Source organism: Phasianus colchicus, chromosome 2 (genome assembly GCF_987193195.1).
Source record: "Phasianus colchicus chromosome 2, bPhaCol1.hap1.1, whole genome shotgun sequence".
In the NCBI taxonomy this organism is placed as follows: Eukaryota; Metazoa; Chordata; class Aves; order Galliformes; family Phasianidae; genus Phasianus; species Phasianus colchicus.
This window is the reverse complement of record NC_143437.1, coordinates 72,192,501-72,211,643: the sequence shown is the minus strand read 5'-3', so window position 1 is coordinate 72,211,643 and position 19,143 is coordinate 72,192,501. Positions and strand designations below refer to the sequence as shown.

The 19,143-nt window shown below is 36.9% G+C and overlaps 1 protein-coding gene across 5 annotated transcripts in view; it reads left to right on the top strand.

Moving 5' to 3' along the window:
* KLHL32 (kelch like family member 32) overlaps nucleotides 1-19,143 on the top strand; it is a 124,820-nt gene that overhangs the window by 78,019 nt on the left and 27,658 nt on the right. For 4 of the 5 annotated variants that reach the window (XM_031610958.2, XM_090135981.1, XM_090135979.1 and 1 more), the window contains one exon: nucleotides 6,703-6,918. The exons of the other annotated variant lie outside the window; for it this stretch is intronic. In XM_031610958.2, the coding sequence (XP_031466818.2) occupies nucleotides 6,703-6,918 (216 nt within the window). The remainder of the gene's footprint in view (nucleotides 1-6,702; nucleotides 6,919-19,143) is intronic. 5 annotated transcript variants of the gene reach the window in all.

Sequence of the window (19,143 nt, the reverse complement as noted above, 5' to 3'; positions counted from 1 at the left end):
CAGCATAAACGGGGCAGGTGAAGGATTAGGTGATTAGTTCATCCCTATATTTTTATTTGTTGAATAGTAGTTGTTATAATTATTTTGCCAAAAAACTCTCTGGGAAGTGAAGCTTTTCATCCGGGAGTTTTTGTGCCAGGTGCATAAAAAATTTGAACAACAGCATCAGTTTAGCAATGCAAAGCAGCTATTGAAAACACTGCAGAACTTTACCTGTGATTATTCCAGTGATGCCACGAACCTTTAACTGAGTACTGTTAATATTTCATTATTATATTTCTTTCCATGATACACATAAACTTGTATGTAATGTATAAAAAGAATGCAGATGAGGGTCACTCAATACCCTCAGTAACAGCATTCAATTGAATTGCTGTTTGAAAAGACTTGTACTATTTAATCACTTAAATTTATCCCCTTGGGATTCTAGAAAGTGTTGACTTGTTTGTTTTACTGCTGAGTATCTGGATATTACATGTTTCACATTCTTGTTCAAAGCCTACTGAAGTCTCATCACATGGGCAATCTGAGCTTTTGCTTGCTCTTGTGAGGGTCTCAGGCCTCTTCCCTGCCCTAGAAAAGGGTGATCACTGGCACCAGCAAGATAACAAGTGGAAGCTAAGCAGATATAGGGAAATACGAAGTGAGGAGGGGGATAAGTGCTCACAGGGAAGAGGGAAAATAAAAGGCTTGAGGGCTTGAATTGGTTTATTAGTGCTGTTCTTGTACGTAGCCCCAGACCTACTTTTTGAAACAAAAGAAAAGGTGCAAAGCAGTTTTCATGCTTTTAAGCATGGAGAACAAAGAAAAGCAAGAATTAAATGAAGTGCTAAGAAAGTGCTAATGATCTTCCAGAAAATTGAATTTTATAAAATTAGTCTATCATAAACTCATCTTTTACTGTGCCTATAAATGTATCTATACACTGCACTCATCTTGTAATAAATGCAAACACCATTTTTTACACTGTGAAATTCTCACCCAGCTGTTCCACTGTGACTGGACTTCATCCCAAATGTCTTTCATGGTTCACCTGGATGGCCTTGGTGCTTAGTAGAGTGAAATTTCAAATCAGATCTAAAATGCAGTTTTTGAGGGATTTGTGCATATACTTAGTATGAAATATGTATTTCTGTTGCTGTGCTGGTAAGTATGTGCCTTATCTGTCAGGTCATAGGTGAGCAAGTGAGATTTTGTGGAACTAGAGCTTTTGCTGATATAAGAAAAAAGAGAGAGAACTACTGGAAATGGGTTTCTTTTCTCGTAAAACTGAGTTGATCTCTTTTGTTGTCCTCAAAGTGAATTTTTGTCATGACATTTTTTAGTTTTCTTAATATTCTGGATCTACTTAGAGTTTGCCTTTGCGTCTCTATTATTTGCGTCAGGGTTCTGTCCAGTCAATGCAGTTGGTTTAATACAGCAGAAAACCTGAAGGACTTGGGATCAGGATCCTGTTGTACTAAATTCTGCTTGAGAGTAAGCTATCCCTGCCCCACAGTTCCTTTTTGTTGTTGTTGTGAAGAGACTGAACCCCTTTTAGGAAAATAGGGTAATAGTGTCTCAGTGCAACTCTTCCATTATAGCAGCAGGGCTAGGCAGTTAGTACTTTGATTTATAACAGCACTGTAATCTAAATAGGAAGCAGGTGGAGTTACAACTGGGTACGATACTTGGGATATTAATGGCTTGGCTTGGCAGTGGAATTTCTAAAGCTGTATATACTTTTTCTGTCTTAATTATGCATTCATTAAAAGCTTTTATACCCAACAGAATAAAGTAAATATTTTTTGATCTCTGTAGTGTGCTCCCAGACTGTAGATTTGCACAGCAGGGTCTTGATAATCTGAATAAATTGTATTTCCCCAAGGAGTTTATCTTTCAAATAAGGTCATAAAGAAATGCATTCTTTCCCTTTAGTTCTCCTTGTGCTTTTTCTGCTATTTATAACACAGAGTACATGAACAGAGGTATATTGTACTCTACTGTGTACTTGGTTATGATTAACTCTAATTTATCAATCTGTTACTTGCATCCTTTTCTGTGGCTTGTGCAATGCAATTACTCTTTAAAGTAAAAATGAATAAGAATGGATTTGGAAGTAATTTAAATACAATGTTTATATTTTTTTCTGGTTTGACAATTTATCACTTCTCTATATCAAAATAAACCTCTGAATTATCACACAGACAATGTCACACCATTTATTTTGTATATTTAATATTGTCTTTCAGATTATGTTTGTTTGGAAAAGTGATCTTCTTTTACAAATGCTTTAAATGTCAGCTGATTGTTAAATTGGCTTGACATCTAAAAGCTGAAACAGAAGACCAGTAATGTAGAACAGCAGAGTCTCTTATTTCTGGCATGTTGAAGAAGGAAAATAGAGTGAGTAGACTGCATAGAATCAAAGGTAGTTTCTCACTGTAGAAGATGCTGATAAAAAATGTGGCCAATTTATTGCAGAATCACAGAATCTTAGTGGTTATACGACCTCTGGAGATCATCTAATCCAATTTCTCTGCTAAAACAGGTTCCCTGGAATAAGTTACATGAGAAAGTGTCTAGGAGGGTTTTGAATGTCTCTGGAGAAGGAGACTCCACAGCCTCTCTGGGCAGCTTGTTTCCATGCTCTGTAACACTCAAAGTAAAGAAATTTTTTCCTCATGTTCTCACCCAGAAGCTCTCCACTCATTCCTTATCATTCTTTAGGCAGAGCTCCATGCATTCCAGTTGTTCTCTCACATAAAGAGAATTCCACTGGCTTGCTTTGATGGTCTTCTTTCTTAGAAAGTACGTAGCAATCCATTACAGCATTCCAGCCATGAACTGTCCCACCATGTCTCTATGATTGCAATGAGATCATGGCTGCAATCACACACAGATCTCTAATTCTTTATGTTTATTATTCAGTTAATTCAGTTAATATTCAGTTTCCCTAGAGGGTTGCTTGAGGATTCCACATACTATACATAGACTTGAAATGACTGGCCTTCTGGCTCATGTCATGGAAGGCAGTGAAGGAACATCTGTCATTGATCTGGTTGGCATGGTTATTCCCCAGTTGGTTACAATGGTGTGAACATGACCATTTTGGATCCAACCCCCCAGGTCCTTCAGTTTAAAGCCTGTTTCATTTAGTTAGCTTGACTGCTGCCAAAAATTGCCCTTTTATGGACAGGGAGGAATGGGATTCACCTAACAGGTTACCATCATCACAGAAAGTTACACATCAAAAAAACCAAAACCCTTGCACCAACACTTGCTGTGTAGACAAGTGTTGATATGTGTTATATGTCTGTTTCTGGATTCCCTCTTTCCTCCACCTGGTTGAATTGATTTGACTTCACTCTGAGATTTTAGAACCATTTCAACTGTTAGTTTAAGATCTGTTTTTTGTTTTTTTTTTTTTAATTATCTTGTGCATATTTTCTTGTCTGAATGTTTCATCAGTGTAAAATATATCACATTAGAAGAGAGGGGATTGCTACCTTTCCCTAATTTTTTTCAATTCTTTGTGTTTCCAAAGAGTTTTCAACTCTTTTCATTGCATTTCTATTTCATCCTTTGGTTCAAAAAAATAAGTGGCTTACATTTAAAAGTTTTTATAAACAACATGCAAACCTACAATGCCCTTCTTCTTGGTTTTTTTTTTTTTTTTTTTTTTTTTAAATACATATACTGTGATATAGTTCCAGAAGAAAGATTTAGAAAGATTTGCACAACTTTAGCACAATATAATAAAATGTATGGAAACCAGAAACAGCTGTAACTCTTACTTATAACCAGGAGTAAATTTTCTATTTAGTAACTGTTTCATTTTTCATTTATTTAACACATTTTTCATTCAGTTAAGTTAGCTTGAAAACATGTTCATGTTCATCAGAAGCTAGTCAGCCTAAGTTAATAGTGATTGTTTTGTTGGTTCCTTTTTTTTTTTTTTTTTTTTTTTAAGAAAAAAGCCAGAAGATAAGCTGTATTTTTTTGCAACTAACTTGCATAGTGCTTTTTAGTCTGATATTCTTGAAAGCCTTACCAGACATCAAGAGCTCAAGAGCTTGGTTATCTGATCTGTGGGATACATCTTGCAGTCTCAGCATGACTTTTTTTGCCTTTTGATATAATCACAGAGACAGCAGTATACAGTACTGTATAATTTTGATTGGAAAATTAGTATGACGTTCTAATAATTTTCATTTGTAAAAGCTAATGCACTGCTGCTTATACTGTGAAATACAAACCCATGGATCAATTCAAACTTTATGAAAAACACAAATAGATGTTTTTGATTACAGGTGAAGATCAGCTTTAACAAAATGTACTTGCAATATTCATCAAGCAGTAAACATGAGTCCAGCAGGTCACTAACGCATTATGTTAGACAAAGCATTGAAGATCTGCCAGCCAACCAATAAAAATAAGTAAAGAAATAAAACCCATAATAAATAAATAATATGATAAACAAAGAGCTGAGGAGAGTTTGTTTTTTATCCAGAGTTCAACCTCTCTGCTGTATGACAGTTTTCATCAAAAACTTCAGTTGGTGTCATTCTGAGGGGTGGAGGAGCCTGAGGGATCATCAAAAATACCAAAACAAAAAAATGCAGGTGTAACAGTGTTTTCCAGATTTCACTGAAAATGTGAAGATTTTTTTAGGGTAAAATTACATTTGTGCGCCACATTAGTCTTTAATAATGAGAAAATATTATGTTACCTCCAGTAGTGCCCTCTTCTGAAGACCATTTTTTAAGTCATCTGTCCTTCTCCACTGAGTTGGGATGTTATCATCCCTCAGATCCTAATTCTTGATTATGTATTTATTTTTATCCTCCCCAGAAATAGCTGTTGACAAAAGAGCTCAATATAATACATCAAGTTGTTCTAAATTTCTTTCAGAATGTTTGACATTCATTCAATCAAGGAGCTTTTTGAGCAAATATGCTTCCTAACCAGCCACAATAAAAGCGTGGTTGCCGTCTGTTAAATGCTGAGAGATGTACTTTGATTATGCTGTGTGATGTTGGTGCCACCGCTGCATGGTGCTGTGAGGAACCATCTGTGATCTGCAGATATTAAATCATGGAGGAAGCACACTGACCAGATACTTTTCATATAGAATTCCTTCCTTTTTCTTTGTTTTTCTGCAGCTATGGGAGATTTATCCTTGCCTCCTCTGTGTTAATGTGAAGAGCAGGTTACATTATGGAGCTGTTCAGAATTTCAGTCTTTGGGGCTGATGGCTGTTAGTGTTTATTCTGGCAATTTAAACACCTTCTCTTTGTTCTTTCAAGAAAAGGAAGAGAAGCTTCTATCCAACAGTTTAAGTAGATAATGAATGGGATTTGTCTTTAATCTACATCCCTGCCAGTGAAGGTGGGTGTTCAGGTTGGGAGGTAATGCAGCAAATAGGCACCTCCGAAGGAATTTGATTCAGTTTTCTCCAGCACTGACTCCTCCAAGCAGGTGAAAAAAATTCTTTCTTCACTCTCCATTGCATATGCATAAACAGCTCCACAGTCATTGGGACAGCCACCCAATTCACACGTTCGAGATGTAGCCCATAAAACCTTCCAAAAAAACCCTCTTCGCACTTTCCCATCTTCCCTGTTGCTCTGCTCGATCTGCCAGCCGTGCAGCTCATTTGACATTTACAAGATTTCTTGTCAGTTTCATTTGGTTCTGCCATCCCATCCAGCAGAGCAGCGAAAGTGAAATTGCCTTAATTCAGTCTGTTTCTCTTCCCTGCTCTAGTCCCAGTGTTAACGAACCCGTGGAGTGGAACTGACAACAGTTCTTGTCACTTTCACACCTGGAGCTGGTCAAGGAGAAGGCTGCTGAGAGGGAGCAATGCAGGAAATTGGAAGGTGAAAACTGGGGCTGTGAAGGGGAGAAGAAGAGACATGTGAGCATACAGCAAGAACAGAGAGACTGGATAAACAAGCTTCTTTACCAAATGGCCTAAGTGCTTTTCTCCAGCCTGTGTGAATTCTGAAGAGCCTGTGGTCTAGTGCAGCTGACACTAATTTACAGGGGGTGCCAAGACAGAAACATTAGTCTATAAATATAAATTACCTGGTACGAGGATGAAGAAAACATCTTGCCCAGTCTGTAGCTTTTGTTCTGCAGGCTTGCTACTGTGAGAAGGAAGGGGACAAAGAATAGGAGTCCAACATCCACTATAGGTTGCTGTCATTGGTTTGAAAAAGAAAGGACTATTTGTTCATTGAAGATAAACTTATGCATAATAAAATGTAGTTCACCATCTTGAATTTTGTGAGGTTTCATGGAACTAAAATTTGTACTGCACAGGTGCTCTAGATCAATCTGAATGGTAAATACTGAGCAAACAATTGCTTTGTAGCAAACTACTGCAGTTAAAAATACACTTCTTAACTCCTGTGATCTTTTGTTATAAACCATGCTGGTGTATTATTTTATATACGAATCTATATTTCTTATAGATGCTGTATGCATATGTAACTGTTGCAGTTGTAATGTAAATGACTAGCATTGTATATATTTGCATATGCCCTGGTAACATTTGCACATACGTTTTGAATGAAGCTATGTTAATTGTATTACCTTCTTTTTCCTCAGCTTCCAAAAGAACAGCCTTTTTTTTATTATTTGAGACCTTGGGGTTTTTTTCCTCTCTCTCTTTTTTTTTTTCTTCTGAGATGTATTTTGTTTGCTTCACCCATCTAGGAATTAAATAGTTTTAATTACTTGGACCTGTATAAGCTTGCGGACCTCTTCAACCTCACTTTGTTGGAGAATGCAGTGGTTGACTTCTTAGTAAAACATCTCTCTGAGCTATTGAAGAGTCATCCTGAAGAAGTTCTGGGACTCCCATACTGTCTCCTTCGAGAGGTTTTTAAAAGTGATAGACTCACTTCACTCAGTGAAGAACAAATCTGGCAGGTAAGAAGACTGGTGAACGAGCAAAATGTGTGATACTCTCTTAAACTATTGCAATGCATTGTTGTTTTGGATCCCTGAAGCAATCTCAAGTGAGAAGAAACGTTGAGAAAAAGCTGCGAATAACAACTGCAGGAAATTTTAAAATTAATTAAACAAAAATGTATTGCATTAATGCAATTAGTTTGTTTGAAAGAAAACTTTTTTTTAATTGGTTAACTTGTGTTATTTGGATGTGGCCAGAGATTTTCTTCCAGACCCACCTTTGACTGATGAGAAGAGGTGGCTGATGCATCTGACTCAATTGTCATTGTATCTGGCAGGGCTAGTGCCGCAAGGCTGGTAGCAAATCTGCTGCTGCAGTCTGTCCCATTTGCTTCAGACAAGCTTAGCTGCATTACTTCAAATTCCTAGTGCCTGAAATCCTTTACTGCAACTGACTTTGCCTGAAGGAAACTGGACTGCTCTACTCAAAGATGAGTGGAGGCTTTGGTGGAAGCTTTGTAGCAAGAAACTCTTGATGGCAAACATTTCCTTTAAATTAAGTTGGATCCAGAAAAGCATCAGGTTGCCAACCATACAATGTTAACAATATTAAAACATTGTGTTGTAACCTCCAGTGTGAGGGGAAAAAACATCTATCGTGTAAAGAGAAATACAAAAACTAAAACTAAACATGTCACTGGAAACACTCCTATGAGATATCTGTAAAAATTGCAGCTTGTGATTAAGTGGAAGTAAATCTCTACAAGGTTTGTTACCCAAACACTTCTTCTGTTTTCTTTTTGCTGTTTTATAGAAGGAAAGCATTTCAGGGTATTTTAAGGTAGAATGTCATTTGCTTGAAAGAAACCTGTGCTTTCTTTTAGGAAGCTGGTTATCTTGGTCCATCAGAGAAGACTGAGAGTCCTTCTATTGATTTGTATTTTAATCTCTCTTATTCATCTACTTATCTTTTGGATTATTTAACTATATAATTTTGTGAATATGCCATTGTTTTTTCAGAGTGTAGAATGTGTGTTCATTCTGTAGGGCAATTCACCTTCCATGGATGAATAATTTCATGCAGGAAGAAAATATTCTTAAAAAATGAAAATGTATCATTAAGCTCTTCAAACCACAAAGACAGTGTGCAGGTGCACCTTAATCCTTCAGTCTGATGACTGACGCAGCATTTTCCAAAACTTTGAGGCTAGATTATGGAGTATTCAGGAAGATATTTTCTGCAGATAGTAATATAGAGCTAGAGTGTTTCTTGTGAAGATCTCTGGAGGGTGTCTGTACAACAGAAACTGCAGCAAACTATCTGTGATGGTTTTTTTTGTTGTTGTTGCTTTATTTTGTTTTGTTTTTAGGCAGGGTACTCTGGAGTCCTAGCCCATATTCTATTTCTCATAAAAGGTTTTGATGTACAAGTTTGTATAGGAGGCATGTCTGATTGACTGATTTGCTTTGTTTTTCTGCAGATTCGCTGAAATCTCCCAGCTATATGCTTGTAGGTACTTTTGCTAGAAAAGTAGCTGCAGAAAACCATTCAGGTATTATTTAATGCCAGCTCTGTAATGAACAAGCATGCACAGGGTTGTGTCCAGGTACACTGTGCAACCTGCTGAAACAGTTTTGGAATTTGGGTTTTTAAATCTTGTGTCATTATCCTATCCTGCAGGAAGAATTCAGAAATGGCTTTCTTAATTGTGTACACTCCAGTCAGTGGGCACTCTGTGAGGAAAAGCTTATGTTTCTGTCAGAGGGTCATACTGAGGAGAGATACTCATAGGTAATACGCTGCTTTTTGAGTGATAACAAACTCCACACTGTCCATTTAAGTGTTATCATAATTGCCTCTCTAAAGGTTACTAATGCTGTTATGAAGAATTTTTTAAACTAGTTTTCTGCTGTAGGCAAAACGTGTGCATCTTTTAATTCAGTCTGTACGCCCAGGAATAAATATGTATTTACAAGTATTCCAGGTCTCTAGAATGAATTAAAAGACATACATACGTATTTACCAATTTAGGCATTCAGAAGGCAATAAGAAACTGGTTTTGCTTTATCTTAGTAAATAAGTAATTCCCTCATAGTCAACCCGATAGAAGAAAATCAAATCAGACCGACTGTATTGCCTCAAGTGTAGTTAAGTTCATCATTTTTGCTAAGGTTATAGTGGTAATGCAATATACCATGGAAGAATCTAATATTCAGCCCAGGGTGAAGATTGGGTATGCCAGAGGATTAGTGTCAGGGTGCTTTATAGAAGTGAAACTTGATGGACAGGTTGGAGACAGATCTACAGAATCTCATTAAATTGCTGAATTGTTCATTACTGAGCACTCTCACTGTAATAAAGTGCTCATTGACTTTGACAAATCCCCGTCCCACGTCTTAAGGAAGAACAGCAAAGCAAAAGGTGTTGGGGAAGCTAGAGGAAATTGGCACAAAGTGGGGCAGATAATATAAAAGCTGATGGGGGATGCTGCTATTTGATTTGTCTGTCTTACCTGTGACTAGTGATGCTTCCTCTGCATACATGCACACGCATGTTATGGCAAAATAAATTCAAAGGTCCCCAAGGCACTTTTACTAGGAGGGCTCCAATGAAGTCCTAAGCACAAATTCAAGCTTCCCTCAACAAACCTCTGGAAAAGATGTCACTGTCTGGAGAGCAGAGTTATTTTTGGTAGTTTAAATTCCAAATGTCCACTGGGCAATTCAATCCTGCTGCACATAAAGATGAAGGCAGTTATTTTAATGCATCAAAATACACAGAATGATGCCTGAATGAGATTTACACTGATTGCACCTCACACCTGTCACATCTGGGATTTTTGTTAGACTACCAATTATGTTTTGCCCAATTTCAGTCAATATTGTATTGAAAAAATCAAGCAGTAATATTAATGTCAATATGTTAGGATGTGGGTTAGTGTAGTATGACTTGGTGATTCCTGTTGAATCTTTCAGACTTGCAAACCTGGTTAAAGTGGACAAACTATACAGTTCACTTCTCTTATTACCTCCCAAAATCTTAAGAAACTCTTTGGTAGGTGTCTTAAAATAGTGGAGAAAACAGACAGTTATTTATTTCTTAAAGCAAGTAAGTGGAAAGAAAATCCAGCAGAAACCCCCCGTAGGCTAAGAGATGGGAGAAACTTGCTAGCCTTAATGTAACGATTGTTTTAATGAGACTAAGCTTGTAACAATTATTAGGTGACATGGAATTTTTTTTTCATATCTATTCCCACATTTTACCAGTGTGTAAGATTATGAAATATTATCTGTGATTTGTCAGCTGCATTAAGTATGAGTTTGGTTGAATAAAAATAAGGGACGAAAACCAAAGAAGAATCCTGAAGACGTTGGAGGACAAAAAGCAAATTCTTTGCTATTTTTTCAATTCATCATGAGCTGCTCAGCATGTTTTATTCACAAGAATAATCATGATGAGGACATAAATGTCTAGTTTATCATGGAGTGAAAAGTGAATCCTTTCATAATTGGCCATTACTAGACAGGCTCATTGGCTCTACTTTAAGGAAGCAGATGAATTCTTTCTCTTGATAATTGAGAAGGTAACCAACACTGTACAAAAGAAAGCATTCTCAGAGATATCTGTCAAGAGAAAGTTTCTTGCTGGCAACATAGAAAGTAGAAACCAAGCCAAAATTTTAAGTAATAAGCTCACATTACAGTTAATTGTAACATAGGTGTGCCTTATCATATTTGTGATTAAAAACTTTGATGTCATGAGGCTAAATTGTTCATATTTCAAGGATCATACTAATAGTGACAAATAGAAATATCTGCTGGATAGTTCTGGGAGATCAGCAGTATATTGATCAAATGATGTTGTATTTAATATTGCCCTTGATCTAAGGTGATCTCTTGAATCACATCAAGCAAAACATTCTTAACATTAGATCAGTATAGATCAGTATAGATCAGTTCCTTCCTCCCCTGCTACTACTGGTTAAGTAAATTGTTGAAAGAGATATATATTTTTAAATAGTTAACATTAAAATAGGTCAATTTTAGTATTTGCCAATGCTTCTTTTGAAGTTAAGGTTAAGAAGTTTTTTTGGTTGGTTTTTCTTTTGCCATTCAACTCACTTTTGTGATTATCAACTGCATAGCAAATAACCTTGGAACAATGGGTAGAAAAAACTCCACGAGCAGTTTATTCAGCTGAAAAGCATGCAGCTGGATCTTTTCCATGACTAGGCTCCCAAGATATTCCAGCCCTGCGAACTTCCTTGTGTGCAACTTGTGAACTTGTGTTCATAAAGCAGATGTTCATCGTGGGAAGTTGTAGCACTAGTTATTCCTTTCGTTACTATGAAGGGTAAGTGCAAAAGCAGACTTTTGTTTCTGTATTAGAAAAGTGCTACTGCTTGAATAATTTGAAAAATAAGACAGGAAGACTACACGCTATGGGTATTATGAGTTGTTAAGTGTTTCATAAAAATGTATAAATTCAACTCTTTTATTACACATCTATTTATCCTCTTCTTAGGGGAGAATAAAGTGACTTATTTTTAACTGTGTTTTCTTGCACTTCATCTCCATTTGAAATCTCCTTGTGACAATTGTGGACAGCTAAGTGTATTCTCCAACAGAAATCCCAGAATTTGATGCTGTTAGCAACGTTGCTGCATGCACATGGTAGCAGGCCGTTACAATGGAGCAGTGCTCTGCCAGAGGTAGACTCTTCGACATCTCCTGTGCATCTCCAGTGATGCCTACATCTTCCTATGTTGGACAGAAGAGTCTAGAAGTGGGTTGTCATGTTCCACTTACAGACTTGCCATTCCATCAGTGCAGTACTTCAATCTTTTGTGCTATTTATCGTTTGATTCTGGAGAGTAGTTTTTAATATGGAGAGAGCAAAATTCATGTTTCTCAGGGGTACACGTATATTGTGACAAAATGTGGACTAAGTGCTTTGATAAATGTGAACTTAAGTTTTACTGCAAAATAAGTAACAGTATAAAACAGCAAGTGAAAGAGAGCATTTCGGTAATCAACGTTGTGTTTAAACAGTGTATTAGCCTTTCACTGATCAAGAAATAAGCTTAAGTGCTCTCTTGGGCAATAAGTAAAATAATGTCTGGTGGTCTAATGCTCATCCCTGGTGAGTATTTAGCCTAAGTGGAAAACCACCACATTTAAATATGTCTGTCAGCCTCTCATCACAAGGGGCATAGGAGAGAAAAAAGGAGTGTGATGTACATCAAGGCCGAGGTGATTTGGTAAAGCTACGTGAAAAAATTAGCATTTTCTTGTGCATATTTTGCTGTATTTTCATCTCCTATTAAATGCCTTTTTCATGAGCAGTCTATATAAAAGTTCCAAACAGCCATTCGTGAATCACTGTGTCTGCTGTACTGGTTCTGTGATGCTTGCACTACTTATCACCGCTAGCTGCAAGCAAGATTACATTACTCTCAAACAAAAATAGTGTGAAAAGAGAGCCTGTGGTAGGATTTAGATTTCATTTTACAAAGGCTAATCACAGTAGCAGGTATCTCACCTGGATTGACTGTGTGCAGTGGTAATATTTCTTACAGTCCTTCCAGACGGTTTGGGTGGGAGTCATTTTTGTTAACACAGGCATGTGCTTTGGTTTTGATACAACATCACCGATACAGAGAGCAAATCAGCAGGACAGAAGCTTCAAGGAGACCTTCTCAGGAGCTGGAGACTGGGCAGGGCACGTGCCTGCTGCAGTGGATTGAGGCAGTGGATTTAGGCAGCTGAATATTACGCCATGCTCTGCCGATATGCTCAGGTCATATGCATACTTCCTCATGTAATTTCTCATAGAAACATCACAGAATGGCTTAGATTGGAAGGGGCCTTAAAGAATTTCTGCATCATTCATAATATATTTACATTTTACAGTGAAAATGAATGCTACCTCTTTTATACTGTCCCCTTAATTTAGGAAACACCTTTCTCCCCTGGTCTCCATTAGCTTAAAGCTAGTGTTCTAGTCTTAGCCTTTCTGTAAAGTTTTGTGTGCTTTATATATGGTTTTGGTCTGAACTTTATAAAGTTTCTGCATGTCATTTCTTGAATAGTAGCTCATTTTATTTTAGTTTTTATCAACAAGAGCAGTATCAAAAGGGGTTTTCTATATTAAAAATAAGTTTATGTTAGGAGCAATTGTGTGTTCTCCTTGTTTTCTTTTTGTTACATGCCAGTACCTATCAGAAAACTTGATTATTTTGCTGCCACTGCTGTGAGCAATAGTGGAATTACTGGAGGGCATTACTTTTGCCTCAGTGTCCTACAGTAACATTGCCTCACCTTATTTATCAGAGATTAACTTCAGAAAAGTATTTAGGAAGGCTGCTGTGCCCACAGCTATTGAATTTAGGTCACTTCTTCAGCTAAGCAAGGGATGTCTGTTTTGATTTAGAAAGCCAAAAAGAGGACATCAAGGTGTGCACACAGCAAGACAGCTTCAGTGATACTGCATTCTGCATTTGAATTAATCTGTTATGGTGGCTTTTGTGTTGACTGCTTTGCTCTTTGTGGCATCTGAAGTATAGCTGTAGAATTGTATAATATACAGATATACGTTTACATGATAGAAAACTGCTTTTGCCATAGCGTGGGGAAAGCCAGACATGGTTGGAAATACACATTGCCTTCATTTTTAAGCTAAAGCACAGCATAAAAAAAAGTCTAAAACCCACAGATACCAATGCCAAATAACCAGTCTGGTGTTACAATCTTAGTTAACATCTTCTATTCAGATACAAATGTCAGTAATCTCGAGACTTTCAGCATCCCTGAAAAACTGTTTAGTGCTGTTTCTGATGGGTTTAAACTTGTTGAAAATGATAGAAAATTAGAAACTCTTTTGAGAATCTGCAGCTCTGTATTTCATTCAGTTTTCTTTTGAGAGCTATCATTGCCTCTATTTGTAACTTGGAACCAAAGAAGACAGAGAAAGAAAATTAAGCGTCAGGTTAGCTAAAACTAAACACACTTTGAGATTCACATTTCAGCACTGCTGTTGTTTCAGCTTGCTTCAGATAAGATTTAATTTTTAGTAATAAACTTGTTTCTTTTAATCTTGCAGGAGGTAAGCTCTGACGTTCCCAATTCACAAAACACATCTGAGATCTTAAAGCCGTGTTTGCAAATACATTTAAGTGTTTAGATTACTTTTAAAAGTAAATGATATTGTTAGGACAATTAGTTGATTTTGAAAAACTAACATTTAAAAGTAATGAGTCCTGCATTAATCTGAATATGGGGATTAAAACAAAAATTAAAACTAAAACAGAATCAGTGAAACTGATATATTTAAGATGTTATTTGATTGAAAGGGAAATTACTCTGTTCCCAAAGAAGCTGAATGAACTTTTGCTAGCGTGCTTGCTTTTTTTTTTTTTTGTAATTAAGAAAGTAATGGAGGAAAAAATCCCTAACTTAAAAATCAGCTGAAAGAAATGCCTTCATAGAAGCATACACTTATGCTAATGTAAGTTCTTCATGGAATTTAAAGAAAGCAGAATTAAATTGTCTGCTGATGAGAAAAGGCTTAAATGTCCCTGAAATTAATGTTAGTGCCTCCATCCACATAGCAAGGTTCCAGCAATGCTTCAGAGTTGAAGTATCAAGTTTATTAATGCATAACCTGGACTGCAGCAGCTGGTGTTTGATAGTTGCAGGAATCAAGTGGATAGGAGGAAGAAGAGGAAATTCAGGCAGACCCAGAAAGATAAACTGATGCAGTCAGAGAGCTGAGGTCATTAGAATGGTAAAGAACAACAAAACAAAAATAAAGTTATTCTTGCAGCTAAGGTGCTGGTGGTATCGCTGGTGTACAAACAAAACAAAACAAAAAAAACAGCCTGGTGATTTCACTCGGAAAATTGACCTCGGTTATTTTATGGTAACATGGCATGTTGAAAGCATGCATACATATATATATACCAAGAAAGAAGAGTATGTACTTTGATGTGCATTTTCGTGTGTGACCTAAGGTATTAATGACATACAAGTCCTGTATAGCTGTTGTCAAGATTATTATAGAAAATGATACATTTTTATGTGATTTGTTGGATTTGCCTATTAAATCCATAGAAAATTATACCCTAACAATAGGGAAGAAAGGAATAGGAATGTTTCTATATTCAAGAACCACTTAGACTAATTTTCACAGAACTATGCTGCATATTTTATAAAATTTTTTCTGTTTTGTACCTATTTCATTCTCTAACAATTTTTACTGATGAAAGCTTGTAGATTCCTGTCTCCATAGAGAGCCACTATACTTTTAAAATATATTTCAAGGGAAAAAAGAGAGGAATAGCAATAAAAACAACACGTATTGTATTGTGAAAGATTGTCATTTCCAGTTAAAATTATATACCAGCACCTATTTTTAATGCTAAGTATGGCTGTGTAAACTTTTAGCTCATTTGGTATCAGCCAAATGTTTCCTCTAAAAACTAAAAAAAAAAAAATTAAAAAAAAAAAAAAAGAGCAATTCTAGATTTTGAAATGATGACTGCTGGGTCAACGTGGGGGTTCTCTGCCTCCATGTCCCATACACACTGTTCTTACCCTGTTGGAGAAATGAGAAGCCAACATTATTTAAGTTGGCATAATGCTGTGATAAACTTTAACCTTTTTAAATATCAAAATCACAGTTGAGACCCTAGTTAGATAGCTCTGTTTATGAAGAGATAAGCCCCTTAAAAAAGAAGCAACTTAAAAAAGAAGTAAACAACAACGACAACAACAACAAAAAAAACAACTGGCTGTGGAGAAGGGTTGTTTGTCTTCTTTAATGCTCTGTATGGCTGGACTTATTTGAAAGGAAGCAGCAAGATCCAAACGTGAATTTTTGGGTTTGGTTTCATTGCTTTATTCCGGCTAGACTGTCACCCTTCACTTCTTTCTGATGATCTTGTTGAGAACAAAAGTGACTTTGATTGCAGCAGTGAGTAGAGCATTTCCAGTGTGATCATTCCAGCTATTTCTTTGATTTATTTGTGCACTTCCAGGTGTGATAGCTATCGCAGGGTACAAGTTGTCAGTAGGTGAGGTACTTGTGAAGACTATGATAGGGGCTGCACACTAGCTTATGTAGATTTTAAACACAGCTGTACATATGGAGAGCTAGGGACCACACTGGGCCTTGCTCATTCCATTCATCATAGCAGAAAAATGAGTTAGGTGCAAGAAGTGCATCTGTAGATTTGCATTTGTAGAGGAGCTCCAATGGACTACGGAGGAAACTGCTTCATGTTTGAGGTTTTGATTGTACAGGAATGCCATTCTCTAGAAGTACAACACAAAATAGTTTGGTCTGTGCTGCTCCAAGAAGGTTAAGAATGTAGTGTTTTATAGTCAGTGTGGAGATATGCTTTTCAGCTACAAAAATGTGTTAAATACTTTTGTCACATGATCCATCTTGTCCATCAGTATGGATGTTTCAGATACCAATGTATCAGCAGGCTTCATTCTTTGGCATGGAGCACAAAGTCTTCATGGGACTTTGGTAGTGGAGATGAGACTCAGTTGTGGAGAGGTTGAAGGGACGGAAGATTTTGATTATGTTCCGTACCGTTGCTGTCTTCTGTCATTTCACTTAATTTTTCTCTGAGTTCCCACATCTAGAAAGTGATTGAAATGTACACTTCTCTCAGAGAAAGTCAAGTTTTAGTGCTTATAAATTGCTTTGAGATACTTGGAAGGAAAGTGCTATATAATTTTGAAGTTCATATTCCCCAGAAGGTGTAAAATGGCAAACTTCCATGAGCTGTGATAATTTACAACAGCTGAGAGTTTACCTTCTGTCCCTACCTTACTTCACTTTGTGCTTCAGTAGATGAAAAGTTTAGTTTTTCTGTTATAGCAACTCATTGCTTTAATATAATATGATGTATTACCATATGTATTATGTTATGTATTAATGTAGCTCAGTTGTCCTCTTATGAAGCTGATTTTTTTATCGTAGTAATTTTAGTGCAAGTCTAAAAAGCTGAAATATTTTAATTGAGGTTAGTCAATATCTTCTAGGTACACTTCTGTCAAGTCTCATTTCCATTAATATTTAGGAATAGTATAACAAATACAAAGGATAAGGTGTTTAAAAGAATCACAGAATGATTTGGGTTGGAAGGGACCTTAAAGATCATCACAATTTTGAAAAGTATACCTTTAATTTCAAGCTTTTTATAAAAGGCCATTCTTTTCTTATATGTTTTCAGTAAAAGCCTTGAACTTTCTAGTAAGATGAATCTACCACTGTCTCTCCCACAATGTTTTTGATAAAATAAGAATTTTTTGGAGGCCAAATATCAAAGGCCAGTATCATTATGCCACACCAAAGAGTTTGAAAACTTATGGTAAAGCATTGGACTGAGAACGCAGGGTCTGTATTTGGCTGGTGAAGATTGTCTTTGGGATGAGCAATTCTTCCTGTCCTCGTAAAGCTGTTGTCTGGAAATATTTATTAAAAATATTGAGACAGAGATACAGCTGTTAAAATTGCTACTAATGGACATTTTTGACTGAGAAATCTGACAAAGTCATGTGGGTTATGGCCTCCTTGTACCTACTGAAGACTGTGGGTTGCTCCAAAAGTAGTGCCTCCTATTTATTTGCATAGAAACTACAACAGGTACAAAGAATGCAATAACACTGTGATAGAGCAAATTCTAAGCTACAAAACACTGTGGTTTTTTGTTTTGTTTTGTTTTGTTTTGCTTTGCTTTTTAACAGTCACCACTATTAGCTATGCATTTTTCCCCAGCAGAGAAGGAGAGTGGACAGTGGACATAGTGGAACACAGGAAGTTCCATACAAAAATGAGGAAATTTTTTTTTACTTTGAGAGTGACAAAGCACTGGAATAAGCTGCCCAGAATGGTTACAATTTCCTCTAGGAGGCAATAAAAAAACGACAGTTTCCTGTGTAATCTACTCTTGTACACCATCTTTAGCAAGAGGTTGGACTAGATGATCTCTAGGGGTCCCTTCTAACTGCTACAATTCCGTGATTCTGTGAAAACTAACCAACAAGAGTAGAATAACTTAACAGACCAAGAGTTTCCTGATGTAGTCCTCTGGACAAATATGCTGCAGCTGTTGCACAGACTGATGAGAGACTAGGACTAGGTGCCTTTATGCAAGTGCCTTCATGCTCCAGATATAATGAATAGTGGAGTTCTCTAATCTTCCTATTGGACTCCAAACTTACTGAAGTCATAACTCCTTTATATTTGGTTTCCTTCTCTCAGTTGCCTGCACCTACTGTTAGATCCATTGCTTCTCCCAGCCCAGTCTATCTGCTGAGCTTGGGCTGTGGCTGGATAGGCAGTGGTTACAAATGAATCTGTAAGGCTGCATGTCTTGTCTTTCCTGCCATCTGTTTTCTCAGGCTCCAAGTTTGGGTGTGCACTTTATCTGCCCACCTTGTACACAAAGTCTCTGCTCTGCTGCTTGAATATATGTTGTAATCCTTGTGGTGGGGACACTGGGGAGTAAATGTGAGACAGCCATTTGTTTGCTACTTGCATACAGAGAAACGTTTTCTTTCTGAGCTTTCACTCCATCCAGTAGTGTGTGGTGGCAAATTCCCAAACTTTATTTCCTTTCTCCATTGACATATTAGCATTGTTTTGGGATCATTACCAGAAGTTCTAAATCTATGTTGTCAACAATGTCTTTATACTTGGAAAGGTTGGGCTTTTAAACAGGAGGAAAGGTGGAATTCAGCTGTCAACTGACTGAAAGAACTGGAGAAAATACTTATCAAGCCACTGAAAGGCTGGGCAACTTCTGTTACGCTTCGTATATCTAGGATTTGGAACTGGTGGATATCACTTGGGGTGGGTTTGGAGTCTTCATGCTATCTGAGGATAGTAGGTAGACTTTATTTACTATAAAAAGGAAAAAAACACCCTTGTTCCCTATCCTTATGTGCTGACTTACTGCAACAATAGAAAGAGCTGCTTGAAAGGAAGATACAGGCAACCTATAAAAGAGGGATAATTTGAAAATATTGGCTAATTATTTGGTTGGTATTTAAAATCAGTTTGCAGCTCCTTTTCTTTCCAGGAAATCTGCTACTGAGAATGTACTTACATCACCAGTGGGCTTCAATAGATGAAAGTGATACAGAAACAAGTGGAGATTGCACCCTCTGTGTCAGCAAGAATGTTCAAGCCTGCTCTTAGTTTCTTCAGTTTAGGATACTCATTGT